A 16,896-nucleotide genomic window follows, 5' to 3' on the forward strand; every position below is an offset into this window, starting at 1 on the left:
CCGGAAAAATTTTCTCAATAGTAAATAGTTCTTCTCCTGTGGGAGTTCAAATGGATGCAGAAAAATTTAAATACGACCAAGCGGGATAGGGACTCAATAAGTCTACCCTCATGACTACTCTAGCGATAATACGCGCGGTCCCGGTGAAAGTACCTCTATTGCGAAGTACAATTGGTCAATAGTATTATGCATCCCATGAGGTCTCCATACTACGTTCGTCCTATTAAGGTCGTGTCTATAAATCGCGATGAAAACTCTAACTCTCGTCGTATTATCTCAACGGTTGGTTTCTCTGCTCCTCTCCTTCATCTTCTTCTCGGTTTATGTTCCTTCGGTTCCCTCTTCTTCTCGAAGGTATACTATAAAGGAAAAAGAGTTATATAACTATCGACTTCTAAACTAACCGTTCGTCATTACAAAATACAAATCCTCGTTTTTCTTACTTCACTCCTATATCTCATTTGTGATCTCAAAGTTCTCAAAATTCTCGTCTACTCTATTTCTCGTCTATCATCGTTCGTAATTCTCATCAATCTCTATTTCTCATTTATCATCAAGCCTCAACATCATCATCATTCTCAAAGCTCTGATAAAGATAGTGAAACTCACTAATCAACTACATCTCTGTATATACATATATAAGGAAAATTCCCTCTCTCTCGAGGTCTTTTACAAAAGTAGGATCCTATGTACAAAGGTCCTAACACTAAAATGATGTTTTAACTATACAAGCATCATAGGTACTAAGCATCTAGAGATCTATGCTATGTACACATACACACTATATTATGCCTCTCTACCTATATATATATATACATATACGTATATATCAACTATGCATCTATACATATGTACGTGTCTACTAGATACACGTGATCGCTAGTCGTCTTCTTCTGAAATCCTGCTCGTCGCATCGTCAACCTCCATATCCTCACTCGACTCCGTCTCCTCACTCGGCTCCGACTCCTGACTCTCGTACTCGTCGATCAGTCGGTAGACGCTATCGTCGCTCGGCTCATCCTCGACGTCGGTGTCCATCATCGGACCATAAACCGGCACTTCGGGAACAGGTACCCATGTCTCGATTCCGTTGGCAGCGATATGACGCTGTAATGGCTGGGTCTGTCCGTGGCCGACCGTCATCTCTGGAGTTTCCTCACCCGGGTCCTTCTCATCACTGTTCAGGTGTACTGGCCGAGACCTTCCCTCCTGGGCGTCTCGGGACGGTGAATATAAAATCGAGTGTATATACGTCTGAAAAGCCAAAGTGCCCGACTCAGGCAACGGGGCAACCCTCGGATAAGGATAAAAGGGCACATACTGTATCTGAGGCTCAACAGAAACAATCGGCTATACTAGCCTCAACATCTCTCCTCGTATTCCACATCAACTGCCTCGTACCAGAATTCATCATCTCAAACAATTTCGTCATTAAAACAATACATGACTCATTAGTGAATCAAACTCAGCTCTCAACAGGAAAGCAACAAGAAACAACATCAACCTCTTACCTCGTTAAGCCGGAGGAGATGGGGTGCTGGGGTTTCGTTTCAAACTGACTCTCTCAAACTAGCCTAAGAATTCAAATTAGGCTAGTACTCAATTTTAAAAGAGTAGAAACAATCAAAGGTTCAGCTCAGTCAAGCAATAGACTCAGAGCAGATGACCTGCTCTGATACCACCCTGTCGCAGCCCGATTCCCGACACTAGTGATAGTGGGGTACGAGTATCGATACGACTATTTTTAAAAGAATAAAAGATAAGAAGAATAGGTCGAACATCAAGCGGAAGCTCGCATCAAAGCATGCTAAGGAAAATCATCATAAATGAACCCAAGGGTAAAATCGTCAACGTCGTTATAACTTTTTAATTATCAGGAATTTCACGAACAAAAACAAAACGGGTATAGCTCATTTTTCATAAGGAATCATAAAATGCAGAGTATCGCAGCAAAAGGCGAACCGATTACATGTATGAAGACACATAACCGTGAGTAAATTGCTTGATTTCAAAAGAAAACAAAGTATCTCAATCCTCAAGACTCTATTAACATGAAGGCAATACGAAAACATAATTACATCGATTGAAACGTTTCCCCCACTAGCACCAGACCAATCTCGCTCCTCGCTTAGCCTGCATATTTAGAAATACATGCAGGGCATGAGTACATAATACTCAGTGAGCAAACGCCGAAAAACAAGAAATGTGCTCTTAGAGCTATAGGTTTGAAACTTGCCCCATCTCAGCAATACACAGGAATAAATTTAGCGTAAATGAACCTGTGTAAGCAGTTTTAATAATCATGATATCATAAAGAAACGACTGCAGTCAAAGATCTCAACATGTATGCACCACATCTACAACTCGTTATTATCAAAGGTACTGAGAAGTAGGCCTCCCTCTCAAGTACCGTGACCGGCCGACCCGAAGACGGCTCACAGTCACCTCTGTGCACAAAATCCCGCTTGTGGCAGGACCGAATTCGTCTCAGTAGAGGGTAACACACAAGTCATTATCAACAAAAATCGGCAAGTCAAACAGTTCTCAAATATCATTTATCTCAAAGCATTTGATAAATTCATAACATCATCAAAACAGTTTCGAAAGCTCGTATAATATATGTATACTCAAAATATTGCCCACCTGAAGACCTTACTCAAACACTCCCGTCAAAGCGGAGTTACTTACTTCCTTGCTCTGCTCGTGTCTTCAGGGATCATCGTCATCATCGAAGGTTCATGTCATAAAATGAATCTCGATTAGAACTCAACGACAAAAACTCATGCCTTAACTCATGCTCTATCTTATATTCTATCTCTTGATCGACTCTACATAAACTTCTTCACTCATTTCAAATCCTTAAGTCCAAGGATAGGTTTCAAGAAAATCATGGTTCTAAGTCTCGATTTATCTCTCATATAAGACTCGTCTAATCTCATTAAAACACTTAAGCAACATAAACACATAAGGCACATAAGAAAATACAATCAAACATCAACAAATCATGTTCTGTTTTCCCACTGACTCAACTTCAAAATTTAACACGTTCTGACTCCGACATCTTCTGGACTCCAGACTCATACCAAAAGAAAGGTATTTGAGTCTAGTTTCATTCAAAAAAAAGTATAGTCAGAAACTCCAAGTGGTTTGGGAGATATGGCGTTTTTACCACGGTCTACCATATTCGGCAGTTTTGAGCAATCGGAAACATTGATTTTTGAAAAATAGTAAACGTTGTCAAACTGAGCTCAAATTTGGTGGATATCTAGACCATACAGTAAGGTTGATACCATAAAAATTGGGAAAGCTAGATCACACAGGAAGCTACTGAAATGAATGACTTTGTCCCCTGTTCTCTGAAATTCCCGGTAGAAATGTGCAGATTTGGTTTTGCATTTTTTAAAAATAGTAAATCAAGTCCAAATGACTTGAAATTTTACCGGTATGCTCAAGACTCATGTAGGGACATGCTGTAAAATTTTCAAAGCCATAAGACATCGACAACCCGTCGATCACAGTAGGTCAGTAGCCTACGAAAAAATCACCAAAACTCATCTCAAACTCTTAAATGCTCAATTCAACATTTCTTCAAAGAAAACCAATCAAAGTTCATTTTAAACACATATAACACTCAAAAACATTTAAAACATTTAAAATACTCATCATACTCAAATTAACTCTCCTCTTTTACATCTTAACTCAAATTTCAAGGAAAACGTTTCTACAAACGTATCAAGTCAATCCTCTTCTCAATTTCATGCTTAAAAACACTCAATCATTCAAAATGACCTCATACTTCATATAACTCATTTTATACACATAAATCCTCTTTAATCATACCAACCAAACTTTAATAAAAACTCATATATTCACATAAACTCTCAACAAAACATGACAACTTCACAAAATGGTCATAAAGCAAATTAGACATCATTTTATCAATTATTGACTTCTCAAAATATGAAAACTCAAAAACTCTCATAAACTAACTCAAGTCAAAATTTTACTTAGCTTCCAAAAGACTTAATCAAACATATTAAAACACCAACATCATGCTCAATTACACATATCTTAAGCCAAATCATTTATTAAACACATAGACAAGAAAGTCCCAATTTTTATTAAACTAAACTCTTTGAAATTTTATGAACTCACATGGATCTTTAATCTCATCATATATCTATTAATCTTAACCCATTTAACTCACATATAAACCATCAATTTAATTACAAATTAGAGCATAGATACACATAGCCCTTATTTTAGTAAACTAACTCATATCAAAATCATCATTTGACATCATATACTCAATTTACTCCATCAATCATCATCATATACATCTCATAGACTCATTTACATCATCAATTTATCTATTAACTCATTGACTCAAAATTTCCCATTTTTGGGTAAACTAACTTCCATCGAAAATTCAATTCTCAAAGCATAGCTTTGCAAAACACACATCAATCATCACCAAACATATCATAGATCATTTTTCTCACCCCAATTCAAGGAAAGAAAAAGAAAATTTTTTAAAGGGTATAAGACCCATATTTTCGAAAATTTAGAGAAAAATGAAGGGGGTGGTTTTCTTGCTTCAAACTCTCAAGAATACTTATATATAATCTCAAACAAGTCTAATCTATGAATATGGAGATCACTTACCCAAACTTACACCCAAAACCAAACTTTCTCTCTCTAACTTTGAAGATCAAACTCCAAAGATCTTCTTGGATTCAAGGAGGTGGAAGTGTTTAGTGTAAGATTTAGAGGGTGATTTGTGTTTTTGGTGTGATTTTGTGAAGCTCCGAAGGTCTTGTTAATGGTTGTCAATGGTGGAAAGTAGAGAGATGAAGGGAGGGAGAAGGTGGTGATCGAAAATTTGGGGTGGAGTGAGAGAGAGAATTATCTTGAAAGATTTGAGAGGATTTTGCTAATCTTATAGAAGATTTGGCAATCTTAGTGAATATTGGCATTAATTGCCTTGATCTCTCTCTCTCATAATCTCTACACTCTCTCTAGTCTCTACTCTCTCAATCTCTACACTTAGTAAATTTTAGTAATTAGTCTCATACTTGGGAAATTAAAAATAAATCATGTGAGAAGGGTGATTAAATAATAATCACAAAAACTATGGAAATATTACTCATTAATAAAGTACCATAGTATAATTATTCATGTGACCAAAATAAAATAATTATAGCACTAATATTAGTGCACTCACTCAATTATAATATTCCTCATCATAGGAAAAATAATTTAAAAAATATTATGCTTGGAAAAATTTTCATAAACCGGCATCATTCGATTTCTTGGTAAAAATAAGCCGCACTTTCTTTGGAAACTTAATAAAAATTCCCAAGTGCTAAGGTTTCAAATAAAAATCATAATAATATGGTCATATTGACACACGTCACAAAATCACATAATCACTCAGTCACGTAAATTCACATAACATCACATCAAAACAGTCGGCAGACTCAAATAAGCTAGACGTCTCTTTGACCGACTCAATTTATCAAGGTTTCTCACTCTTTCTTCCTCGACTCTATTTCCAACTCATTATTCCTATTTTTCTTAATAGAACAGTCAATCTCTAATAATTCAGTATCCGGTAACTCTATTCCCGGTAGTTGGAAATAAAATAAAATCTCAACTCAATTCAATCAGCATCTCTATCTCAACTCATTTCTCAAATCTCATCACTCTAATTCCATCATCGGTTTATTCACTCGTATCTCTATTTAAAAGACAATCTGTCTTATCTGCTCATAAAAAAAAAATAGTCTCGTATTTCGACATCTCAGTACTCTTATTAGTGTTAAGACACTATCCCACAACATGAGGAAAAGTACGGGGTGTTACAGTCTTTCACTCCATCACACACTCTTTGTGGACGGGTGGAGTTTTTTTCCAAGGAATAAAATAAATAAATTTCAAAATTCTCAGAGCATGATTCTTACCTTTAAGAATAATTTATTTATTTATTTGGAACGATTCAAGAATAATTTATAAGAGAAGAAATCGAATGGATTGGATGAACTCGGAAGAAGCAGTAACAAGCTATTTATTGAAGCTGCAAAAGAAAAGATGAAAAAGGGTGGGGAAAATTCGAAGAAATGAAGAAACAGGCTGTTATTGAAGTATGATTTGTTTATTCAATCGCTGCTGTGTTTAAATACACAGTAGAGATCCCACCCACCCCTTCACTTTGTCTCTCTCTCTCTCTTAACTGCTCAGATCCAGAACTCATATTATTACCATTCTACCCCTCCCATGGCGTACTCGTTCCCGGAGAAAGTTTTGAAGCACGTGTTCTCGTTCCTGAGCTCCGATAGAGACCGGAACGCCGTGTCGTTGGTGTGCAAGTCGTGGTACGAGATCGAGCGGTGGAGCCGCCGGCGCGTATTCGTGGGGAACTGCTACGCCGTGTCGCCGGAGATGGTGATCCGGCGGTTTCCGGAGGTGAGGGCGGTGGAGATTAAGGGGAAGCCGCATTTCGCGGACTTCAATCTGGTGCCGGAAGGGTGGGGCGGGTACGTGTACCCGTGGATGGCGGCGATGGCGGAGGCGTATCCGTTCCTGGAGGAGATGAAGCTGAAGCGCATGGTGGTGACGGACGAGAGCTTGGAGCTCATCTCCAAGTCGTTTAAGAAGTTGGAAGTGCTGGTGCTGTCGTCTTGCGAGGGTTTCACCACCGACGGTCTCGCCTCCATTGCTGCTAACTGCAGGTTATTAAATACAGTTGCTATTATTTCTTTACTTCTACACTGGAGTTAACGTTTTGTTCAGTTTGCTTTGCTGCTGAAACAGAGTAACTAGGTGGTTGAAAAATAATTACTTTGGCCTTTTTAGGTTGTGGATTGACGATTTTGCTATGACTTTTTTTTTTTTTTTTTTCTTAACTTGTGCTGGGACTGGGAGGAGAGGGAAATTAGTAAAATTTGAAGTTCTGAATTTGATTCATGTTAGAATATTTTTCTTGTATTCTAGATCTAGTTTATGGGCGCGATATTTAATTGGCGAAAGATATTACTCCCTCCGTCCACGAAATGAGTACCCATTTGTGGACGACACGGGTTTTAAGAAATGTATGGAGTGTAGTGTGAATAGTTTAAGGGTCCCACTTTTTGAGTGTATTAATTAAAGAGATGTGTGGGGTACACTTGCCAAAAAGGGAAATGGGTACTCATTTCGTGGACGGACAAAAAAGGAAATATGGGTACTCATTTCGTGGACGGAGGGAGTAATTTAATTTAATGACTGTATTGTTTATTTTTAAATCTAACCTAATGAATCACTGTTTACAAAATTATATCCAATAGATTGAATTTATTTTCAAATTCAAAAAAAAAAAAAAATTATTTTCAAATTCACTGTGGATCAACAATTGGAGGTGCCAACTTCTTGATCCAAGATAGATTTGATTATTTTTTTGGATTTATTTTGGTATATATTATGTGCACTGTTCATGTATATTTATGATTATTATAATAAAGATTATTACTTCCGTCACTAAAAATATATTCTCTGTGTCGCATTAAAAGTGATATGTATTTTAATTTGGATTGTTTTAGTATAAGTGGCTTGTTTTAATAAATGAAAAAATATAAGCCTTAATAATATGTAAGTGTTGGAAATATGGTTTTATGCCATATCTGAAAATTATTATTTAATTAAATATTTATTATTTAATTAAAATAATAATTGGATGTTAATCTACATCTCGAGTAGATCAACGTGATATACTTGAAGTCTCAAAACCGATTTCCGGTGAGTGAGATATTGTATGTCAAAGTTTGGATGTTGAAGAGGGAAAATCAGTTTCAACTTCTGCGTTCAACGATTGCGGCCACCTACCGCAGCCGCCGGAGTTGACTGCCTTCCGTTCACACCGGCCGTTCACACCGGCCGTTCACACTTGGTTTAACACCTATAAATATGGGTGTGTTGTGAGCTTCACAACTCACAACTCAGAACTACACAACACACAACTCACGACTCACAACTCACAACATATTCTGCATTCTGCATTCCACCTCATCCTAGAGGTTCTAGCTCAGTTCTTGATCTTATTCAGTTCGCCGGAGCTCGCCGGATTGTGGTGCTACATCCGACGAGACGAAGTCGTTTTACCTTTGGGGAAGATACGCCTAAACCGAAGAGCACTACCGGGGCGATAATCTTCTTGCGGGAAGAGATTCATCTCGACTCGACTTATTATACGTATAATTTATTTATACAGTATATTTCAGTTGTATAAAATTATTTGAGTTGTAATTTTTCAAATTATTTTCTTTTGTAATATTTTCAATTATTTTGAGTTGTAATATCTCAAAATATTTATTTTGTAATATCTCGATCGTGTACCCGGTTCTAACAATCGCAAGAAGATTATTTTCTCTGCCGTTGATACACGTTCGAGAAATGGCTCACACCGACGTCAATATAGACGGCTCCACCACCTCTGCAATCATCGGTTCAACCACGTCGTCAATATTTTCCTCGTTTGCATCAACGGGGGCTTCATCGTCAACATCTAGAACTATTGGTCTTGCCGAGAAACCATCAACGTTCTCAGGCAAGAACTTCAAATATTGGCAAGAGAAGATGTTATTCTACCTCACAACCGTGGGGTTTGCCGGATTCTTAATGGAGGATAAACCTCCAACCCCGAGTGAAGGGGAAGGGGAGACAAGCCAAGAAATTCGTGCCGGATATTTGAACTGGTGCCGCGGCGACTACTTGTGCCGTAACACCGTTCTCATGTCTCTGGACGAACGGCTCTACCGTGTTTTCAAGGTTCATGAAACCGCGAAACAATTGTGGGAGGCCCTTGATCTAAAGTATCAAGTGGACAAGGCGAATACTACCAAGTATGTCGTTGTCAAATGGTTGGAATATAAAATGGTTGACTCCCGACCATTGATGGACCAAGTGGAAGAGTTCCAAAATCTTTCACATGAGGTTCAAGCCGAAGGGATGCCCTTGGCGGATGCATTGCTCGTTGCAATCATCATAGAGAAATTACCTCCTAGTTGGAGGAAATTTCAAAACCTTTTGAAGCATGAGCGCTCGGAGATGTCCGTGCCGATATTAATATCCAAGCTTCAAATGGAGGATCACGTGAGAAGTCGTGATCAAAAGGGAAAAGCTCCGATGGAGGCAAAGGCCAATCTCACCGAGAAAGGCGGTCCCTCCAATAAACGTGGTCGCCCTAACCCTAATAATAAGGGTAAAGGGAAACAAGGCGGTAGTCAACCATCAAAGTTTGATGGTGTATGTTTTAATTGTGACAAACAAGGTCACATGGCTAAAGATTGCCGCAAGCCGAAGCGGAAGAAGGCAAAGAGCAACGTGAACAACGTCGAGAAGGACTTCGACGATTGGAACCACGATGACTTTACTGTCATGATCTCCGAGGTGAATCATGTGGATAACCCTAACGCTTGGTTCGTGGATACCGGCGCTACCGTCCATATATGCATAAATCGTGAGTTGTTCCACAACTACAAGGAAGTGGAAAACAAAACGATAATGGAGGCTAGCGAGCGGACATCCCAAGTCCTTGGCATGGGAGATGTGATTCTTCAACTCACGTCGGGCGTGGAGATCACATTAAAAGACGTATTACACGTTCCAACTGTCCGAAAGAATTTAATTTCGGGCTTTAGGCTTACGAATAAGGATTTTGAATTGTTTTTCAAATCTGACTATGTTGTAATACACAAGTGGGGAAAGTTCCTAGGGAAAGGCTATGCCTCCGAAGGACTTTTCAAACTTGGTGTAAGAGCTTGTAAGCCTGCCAAGGCTAAAATCAATAAAGATGCATCAACTTCTTCTGCTTACTTGATTGAGTGTTCTGATTTATGGCATTGTAGACTTGGACATGTTAATCTAAATGCTATAAAGAGATTAGTAAAAATGAATTTACTAAAAGTTGATGAATACAACTCACAAGAAAAATGTGAAGTTTGTGTTGAAGCCAAAATGGCTAAGTTACCGTTTAAATCGGTAAAAAGGAGCACTCAACCTTTGGAACTTATTCACACCGATGTTTGTGATTTAAAGTTCGTGCAAACTAGAGGTGGCAAGAAGTACTTTATCACCTTTATAGACGATTGCACAAAGTATTGTTACCTTTACTTATTGAAAAGTAAAGATGAGGCTATTGAAGCTTTTATAAACTTCAAAAATGAAGCCGAGAATCAACTTGGATGTCGAATTAAGATGGTTCGAAGTGATAGAGGTGGAGAATATGTAGCTCCGTTTGCTGAATTATGCAACGAAAGTGGTATAATCCATCAAACGACGGTTCCTTATTCACCACAATCTAACGGCGTTGCTGAACGCAAGAATCGAACTCTTAAGGAGATGATGAATGCCTTGTTGATTAGTTCAGGATTACCCCAGAACATGTGGGGGGAAGCTGTCTTAACGGCCAACTATATCTTGAATAAGATTCCACTCAAAGGGAAAGATGTAACTCCCTATGAGCTATGGAAAGGAAGGAAACCTTCGTATAAATACCTCAAAGTGTGGGGGTGTTTAGCCAAGGTAGAAGTGCCTTTACCAAAGCAAGTTACAATAGGACCTAAAACGGTGGATTGTATCTTCATTGGTCATGCACTTAATAGCAGTGCCTATCGTTTTATAGTGCACAGATCGGAGATACCTGATATACATGTTGGGACAACGATAGAATCAAGGAATGCTATATTCTTTGAAAATATCTATCCTAACAAGGATAAAGGTACATCGAACTCTAATGATGGAGTTGATGGTGATGCTACAGGTTCTAAACTTATGGAAGTAGCTAGTAATTCTACTCAAGTAGATGATGCCACGGGTTCTAATCATGTACCACCTAATAGGAAAAGACCAAGGTCTAAACCTATGGATGTAGAACCGAGACGTGGGGAACGAGTTAGAAAAGCTAATGTCTATGGACCGGATTATGTTGTCTTGATGCTAGATGGCGAACCGGTGACGATTAAAGAAGCTATGTCTGGCTCAGATGCAGCTCTCTGGAAAGAAGCCATCGATATTGAGATTGATTCCATTATGCAGAATCATACTTGGGTGTTAGTGGATCTACCACCTGGAAGTAAAGCTTTAGGATGCAAATGGATCCTAAAGAAGAAGTACAAATCTGATGGTACTATAGATAAGTACAAAGCCCGACTTGTCGTTCAAGGTTTCAGGCAGAAAGAAGGGTACGATTTCTTCGATACCTATTCACCTGTAACTAGACTAACATCTATTCGGATGCTTCTCGCTATTGCTGCCTTGCACAATCTCGAGATTCACCAAATGGATGTGAAAACTGTGTTCTTGTATGGCGAGTTGGAAGATGAAATATATATGAAGCAACCTGAAGGGTTTGTAGTACCTGGGCAAGAGCACAAAGTATGCAAACTTCAAAGGTCTTTATATGGGTTGAAGCAAGCACCGCTTCAATGGCATTTAAAATTTGACAGTGTAATGTTGTCAAATGGATTCAGAATCAATGAGTGCGATAAATGTGTCTACATTAAGAATTCTAATAACGGATATGTTATTGTTTGTCTTTATGTAGATGACATGCTCATCATGGGAAGTAATTCCCGAGTGATTCAAGAAACCAAAGGCATGCTAAGTAAAAATTTTAGCATGAAAGATATGGGCTTAGCTGATGTTATCCTTGGAATTAAAATTCTAAGAAGACCTGATGGTATTACTATAACACAATCTCACTACGTTGAGAAAGTGTTAAAGAAATTCAACGCTTTTGACAAGCCAATAGCTAAGACACCATGGGAACCTAATGTGCATTTGAGTGTACACAAGGGAGAACCTGTTGACGCGATAGAATATGCGAAGATTATTGGGAGCTTGTTGTATCTAACAAATTGCACTCGTCCCGATATAGCATGCTCGGTCAACAAGTTGAGCAGCTTTACAGCTAACCTTAGTAATGAACATTGGAAAGCTCTTGAAAGGGTTTTGAGATATTTGAAATATACTCAAAACTATGCGATTCATTATACTAGGGAACCCTCTGTACTTGAAGGGTACTGTGATGCAAATTGGATATCTGATGCCAAAGACTCGTTTTCAACGAGCGGTTATGTATTCACTGTGGGGGGTGGTGCTGTGTCTTGGAAATCCAAGAAGCAAACATGTATTGCTAGATCGACCATGGAATCAGAATTCATAGCTTTGGATAAAGCTGGTGAAGAAGCCGAGTGGCTTAAAAATTTCCTCGAGGATATTCCATGTTGGTCGAAACCTGTGTCATCCGTAATAATTCATTGTGATAGTCAAGCTGCTATCGGACGAGCACAAAATCATTTGTATAACGATAAGTCGAGACATATTCGTCGACGTCATAATACCGTGAGACATTTGATCACTAGTGGAGTTATCACAATTGATTATATAAGATCAATTGATAACATAGCGGATCCTTTGACAAAAAGTATCCATCGAGATCAGATGTATAAACTGTTAGGGGGAATGGGTTTGAAGTCCACAAATTAAGGATAATCATAGTGGCAACCCAACCATGATGACTGGAGGATCCCAAGAACTTGGTTCAATGGGACAACTAAGCTATGAAAATCCGTGTGTTGAACACTCGAATTGCCTATTCCTTGTAGAACAGTGAGTGTTCGGAAACCTGCACGTGGTGAGGTTAAGTCTTTGACTTTTAATGATTCTAGAACTCCTCGAAGAGGACAAGTATAGCAGGATACTTGAGTTAAGAGTCACCTATGTAAGTGTGAAGTGGGGCCGCTTCGATTGAAACACTTATGAATCCAAAGGGGTGTTCCAAGGCCTGTAATGGACACAAACGTGAGAACGAATAAGGATTGAAGCAATATTGTGTCAATATTGTTGACTCAGTATACACCGAGGAGGATTAGTTCAAGGAACACAATCCACTAGGCCGCCGGTATACTCGATAATATTGACTATGGCAGGTTCAAAGCCACAAGCTACCTTTCCAAATGCAATGTTGTTACTTAAGAGAACTGAGCTAAATGTCTGCATACATTCGCATACTGATTTCTCACTCATGTGGGGGATTGTTGGAAATATGGTTTTATGCCATATCTGAAAATTATTATTTAATTAAATATTTATTATTTAATTAAAATAATAATTGGATGTTAATCTACATCTCGAGTAGATCAACGTGATATACTTGAAGTCTCAAAACCGATTTCCGGTGAGTGAGATATTGTATGTCAAAGTTTGGATGTTGAAGAGGGAAAATCAGTTTCAACTTCTGCGTTCAACGATTGCGGCCACCTACCGCAGCCGCCGGAGTTGATTGCCTTCCGTTCACACCGGCCGTTCACACCGGCCGTTCACACTTGGTTTAACACCTATAAATATGGGTGTGTTGTGAGCTTCACAACTCACAACTCAGAACTACACAACACACAACTCACGACTCACAACTCACAACATATTCTGCATTCTGCATTCCACCTCATCCTAGAGGTTCTAGCTCAGTTCTTGATCTTATTCAGTTCGCCGGAGCTCGCCGGATTGTGGTGCTACATCCGACGAGACGAAGTCGTTTTACCTTTGGGGAAGATACGCCTAAACCGAAGAGCACTACCGGGGCGATAATCTTCTTGCGGGAAGAGATTCATCTCGACTCGACTTATTATACGTATAATTTATTTATACAGTATATTTCAGTTGTATAAAATTATTTGAGTTGTAATTTCTCAAATTATTTTCTTTTGTAATATTTTCAATTATTTTGAGTTGTAATATCTCAAAATATTTATTTTGTAATATCTCGATCGTGTACCCGGTTCTAACAGTAAGCCCTCCCACTTTTAACTAATTTACACTATCTCTTTAATTTGTATGCCTAAAAATTTTGTGTCACTTATAGTGGAACAGAGGGAGTATTTTTTTGGATTCAGCACGAGTTTTAATAAATAAATCGTAAGATGTGTTTTTAATGAATATCCCATATAGAAATGTTTGGTTGTACGAGATCATGTGAAAATGAGTATTTGTGGTTAAAAAGAGAAAGTGAGTATGAACACGAAATCAAGTAATTATTCTATATTTTTGTGGAGGAATGTAATACTATCTCGGTGCACGAAAGAACTTCCTACTTTTAATCAAATATTTGGTTTGCATGATCGATCCACCCACTCTAATTGTTTAATTGGATGATTATTTATCATTTTAATATTGGGTGGGTTTATTTAATAATGCTTTAATCTTACTCCTATATATCAATCTTATTGATCTCATCCAACAAACCAAATGACCCCAAAGAGGAAGTTTGATTCTATAAGATTTTGAAATGATAAAAAAAATGTATTGTTATTTAATACTCCCTCCGTCCACAAAAAATAGTCCTAATAAGGGACGTAACAGATTTTAATAAAAAAAAAATTATTGTATTGTGAGTGGAGAATAGGGCCCGCCATGCGATAGATAGTTCCAAAAGTAGAAAATGACTCATTTTTGTGGACATCTCAAAATGGTAAAAAGAGACTATTTTTTGTGGAGGGAGGGAGTATTGCTATATATTTGAAACAAAAAAAAAAAAATTGAGCTTGTATTGATCTCTATCACCAAGTTATTGGCTCTTGCTTTTCGGATTGGTTTCTAAATACAATGTTTTGATAAGTGATTGTGATTTTTGAGTGCAGGCATCTGAGGGAACTAGATTTGAGTGAGAGTGAAGTAGAGGAGCAGAGTGGGGATTGGCTTACCCATTTTCCTGATAGCTTCACTTCTCTGGTGTCACTCAACATGTCTTGTATATATTCCGAGGTAAGTTTCTCGGCCTTGGAGCGACTGGTTGCACGTTCCCCTCACCTGAGGACTCTCCGGCTGAACCGCGGTGTGCCCCTTGAGAAGCTCGCTAGTCTGCTTCGCCTTGCACCCCAATTAGTTGAATTAGGCACCGGTGCCCTTTCAGCTGAATTTCAATCCCATACATTTTCTGAGCTTGCTGATGCATTTTCAGCCTGTAAGCAACTCAAGGCTTTGTCTGGATTTTGGGATGTCGTTCTCTCTTATCTTCCAGCTGTGTATTCTGTCTGTTCCGGAATCACTTGGCTGGATTTAAGCTATGCTGCCATTCCTGGTTCTGATCTTGTCAAGCTTATTAGCCAATGCCAGAATTTGCAGCGTCTATGGGTATGATTTGATTCCACCAACTTTTTATCATCATTTTCACACACGATTGATTATTCAGTGCCTGTTTCAACTTTGGAATGCTTAATTACAGGTTTTGGACTACGTCGAAGACAGTGGACTTGAAGCTATTGCTGCATCTTGCAAGGATCTGCAACAACTTAGCGTCTTCCCTTCGGTAGAACCTAACGTGGCTTTGACGGAACAAGGGCTTGTATTTGTCTCCGAAGGCTGCCCCAAGCTTGAATCTGTTCTTTACTTTTGCCGCCAGATGTCAAATGCTGCATTGATTGCTATTGCAAGGAATCGTCCTAACTTGATTCGGTTCCGCCTCTGTATCATTGAGCCTTACGCTCATGACTACTTAACCGACGAACCACTTGATGCTGGTTTTGGGGCCATTGTGGAGAAGTGTAAGGAACTGCGCCGGCTTTCCATATCCGGCCTCCTCACTGATCTCGTCTTCAAATATATTGGGACCCATGCCAAGAAATTGGAGATGCTTTCGATAGCCTTTGCTGGGGATAGTGATTTGGGGCTCCACCACTTGTTATCTGGTTGCGACAGCCTCCGGAAACTGGAGATAAGGGACTGTCCATTTGGGGACGAGGCTCTCTTGGCCAATGCTGCAAAGCTGGAGGGAATGCGATCCCTTTGGATGTCGTCTTGCTCTGTGAGTTTCGGAGCTTGTAAGCTGCTCGCACAGAAGATGCCTCGGCTCAACGTTGAGGTGATAGACGAGAGAGGCCCACCCGATTCAAGGCCTGAAAGCTGCTCTGTCGAGCGACTCTATGTCTACCGCACTGTTGCTTCCAGGCCAAGGCTTGACATGCCTCACTTCGTCTGGACTCTGGATCAGGATTCATCCCTCGCACATTCCTTGGCCAAAAATTTGCAGCTCCGTGATTGAATTGAATCTTGCCTTATGGGCGAAGCAGGTACGCCTTGTTTTGTTTCAGCAATGGTCTGTGTGAATGCAGATTGCCATTCAAACCACAAGATGCAGCTATCTACCTATATAATGCAACTAGTTACGAATAAAGGATGCAGCCTTTTATGTTGTTTATTTATGTAATACTCGTCACGGATTTATGTTTATTTTCAAGCTTCAACTTCTCATACTCGTGTGCTTCATTTGCTAATCATATTTTGATGATAACTTGTGTTGTTTCTACGAACTGCTCATCAACTATGTTGGTTGTGTTTTAGAGGGTGTTTTGACTAAGCTTATTTCAAGAAGCTTATAAGTAAGTTTTTGGAGTTTATAAGATGCTTCAAAAGCTTATAAGATATATTCCCCCGTCCCATTACAAATGTTTCATTATTTTTTTGGCACAAAGATTAAGAAATGTGTAGAAAGTAGATATATTGTGTTCGTGGAAATTATTTAAATATAAGTATGGAAAGAGAATATATTGCCAAAAATATAATGAGATATTTGTAATGGGACATTCCATTATAAAATTGATAAATTTATAATGGAGCAAAGAGAGTAGTTTTTTAAGAGCTTACTATAAGTTATCAAAGTGTTTGAGGAGTTAATGATGCATGGTTTTCAGTTAATCTATACAAATAGTTCGCTGGCATGTGTGAACTTGGGTGTAGGTGGGCATCAATTTTCAATAATCATGTGTTTCACCATTTAGAGCATCTCCAATGGAAGGTACTTAAGAGGGTGTTTAAATGGTGGTCCTCACCTTAGCACCTCCCCTCTCTAAGAGCATTCACATTGGT

The 16,896-nt window shown here is 38.8% G+C and overlaps 1 protein-coding gene and 1 long non-coding RNA gene across 2 annotated transcripts; one reads left to right on the forward strand and one right to left on the reverse strand.

The window, feature by feature from the left end:
- Positions 1 to 1,970: 1,970 nt before the first annotated feature.
- Positions 1,971 to 5,005, reverse strand: LOC131006779 (uncharacterized). The gene is made up of 3 exons (XR_009095765.1): positions 4,666 to 5,005; positions 2,644 to 2,707; positions 1,971 to 2,133 (listed from the first exon to the last, which is right to left on the reverse strand). It is a non-coding gene; the product is annotated as an uncharacterized LOC131006779 (long non-coding RNA).
- A 952-nt stretch (positions 5,006 to 5,957) lies between these two features.
- On the forward strand, positions 5,958 to 16,336 carry LOC131006780 (protein TRANSPORT INHIBITOR RESPONSE 1-like). Its single transcript, XM_057933913.1, has 3 exons — positions 5,958 to 6,731; positions 14,673 to 15,165; positions 15,257 to 16,336. Exons 1-3 carry the CDS (start codon positions 6,277 to 6,279, stop codon positions 16,070 to 16,072), a joined length of 1,764 nt encoding a protein of 587 aa, XP_057789896.1. The 5' UTR covers positions 5,958 to 6,276; the 3' UTR covers positions 16,073 to 16,336.
- The last annotated feature ends 560 nt before the right edge of the window (positions 16,337 to 16,896 follow it).

The sequence above is a fragment of the Salvia miltiorrhiza genome, chromosome 1, assembly GCF_028751815.1.
Source record: "Salvia miltiorrhiza cultivar Shanhuang (shh) chromosome 1, IMPLAD_Smil_shh, whole genome shotgun sequence".
Taxonomy (NCBI): Eukaryota; Viridiplantae; Streptophyta; class Magnoliopsida; order Lamiales; family Lamiaceae; genus Salvia; species Salvia miltiorrhiza.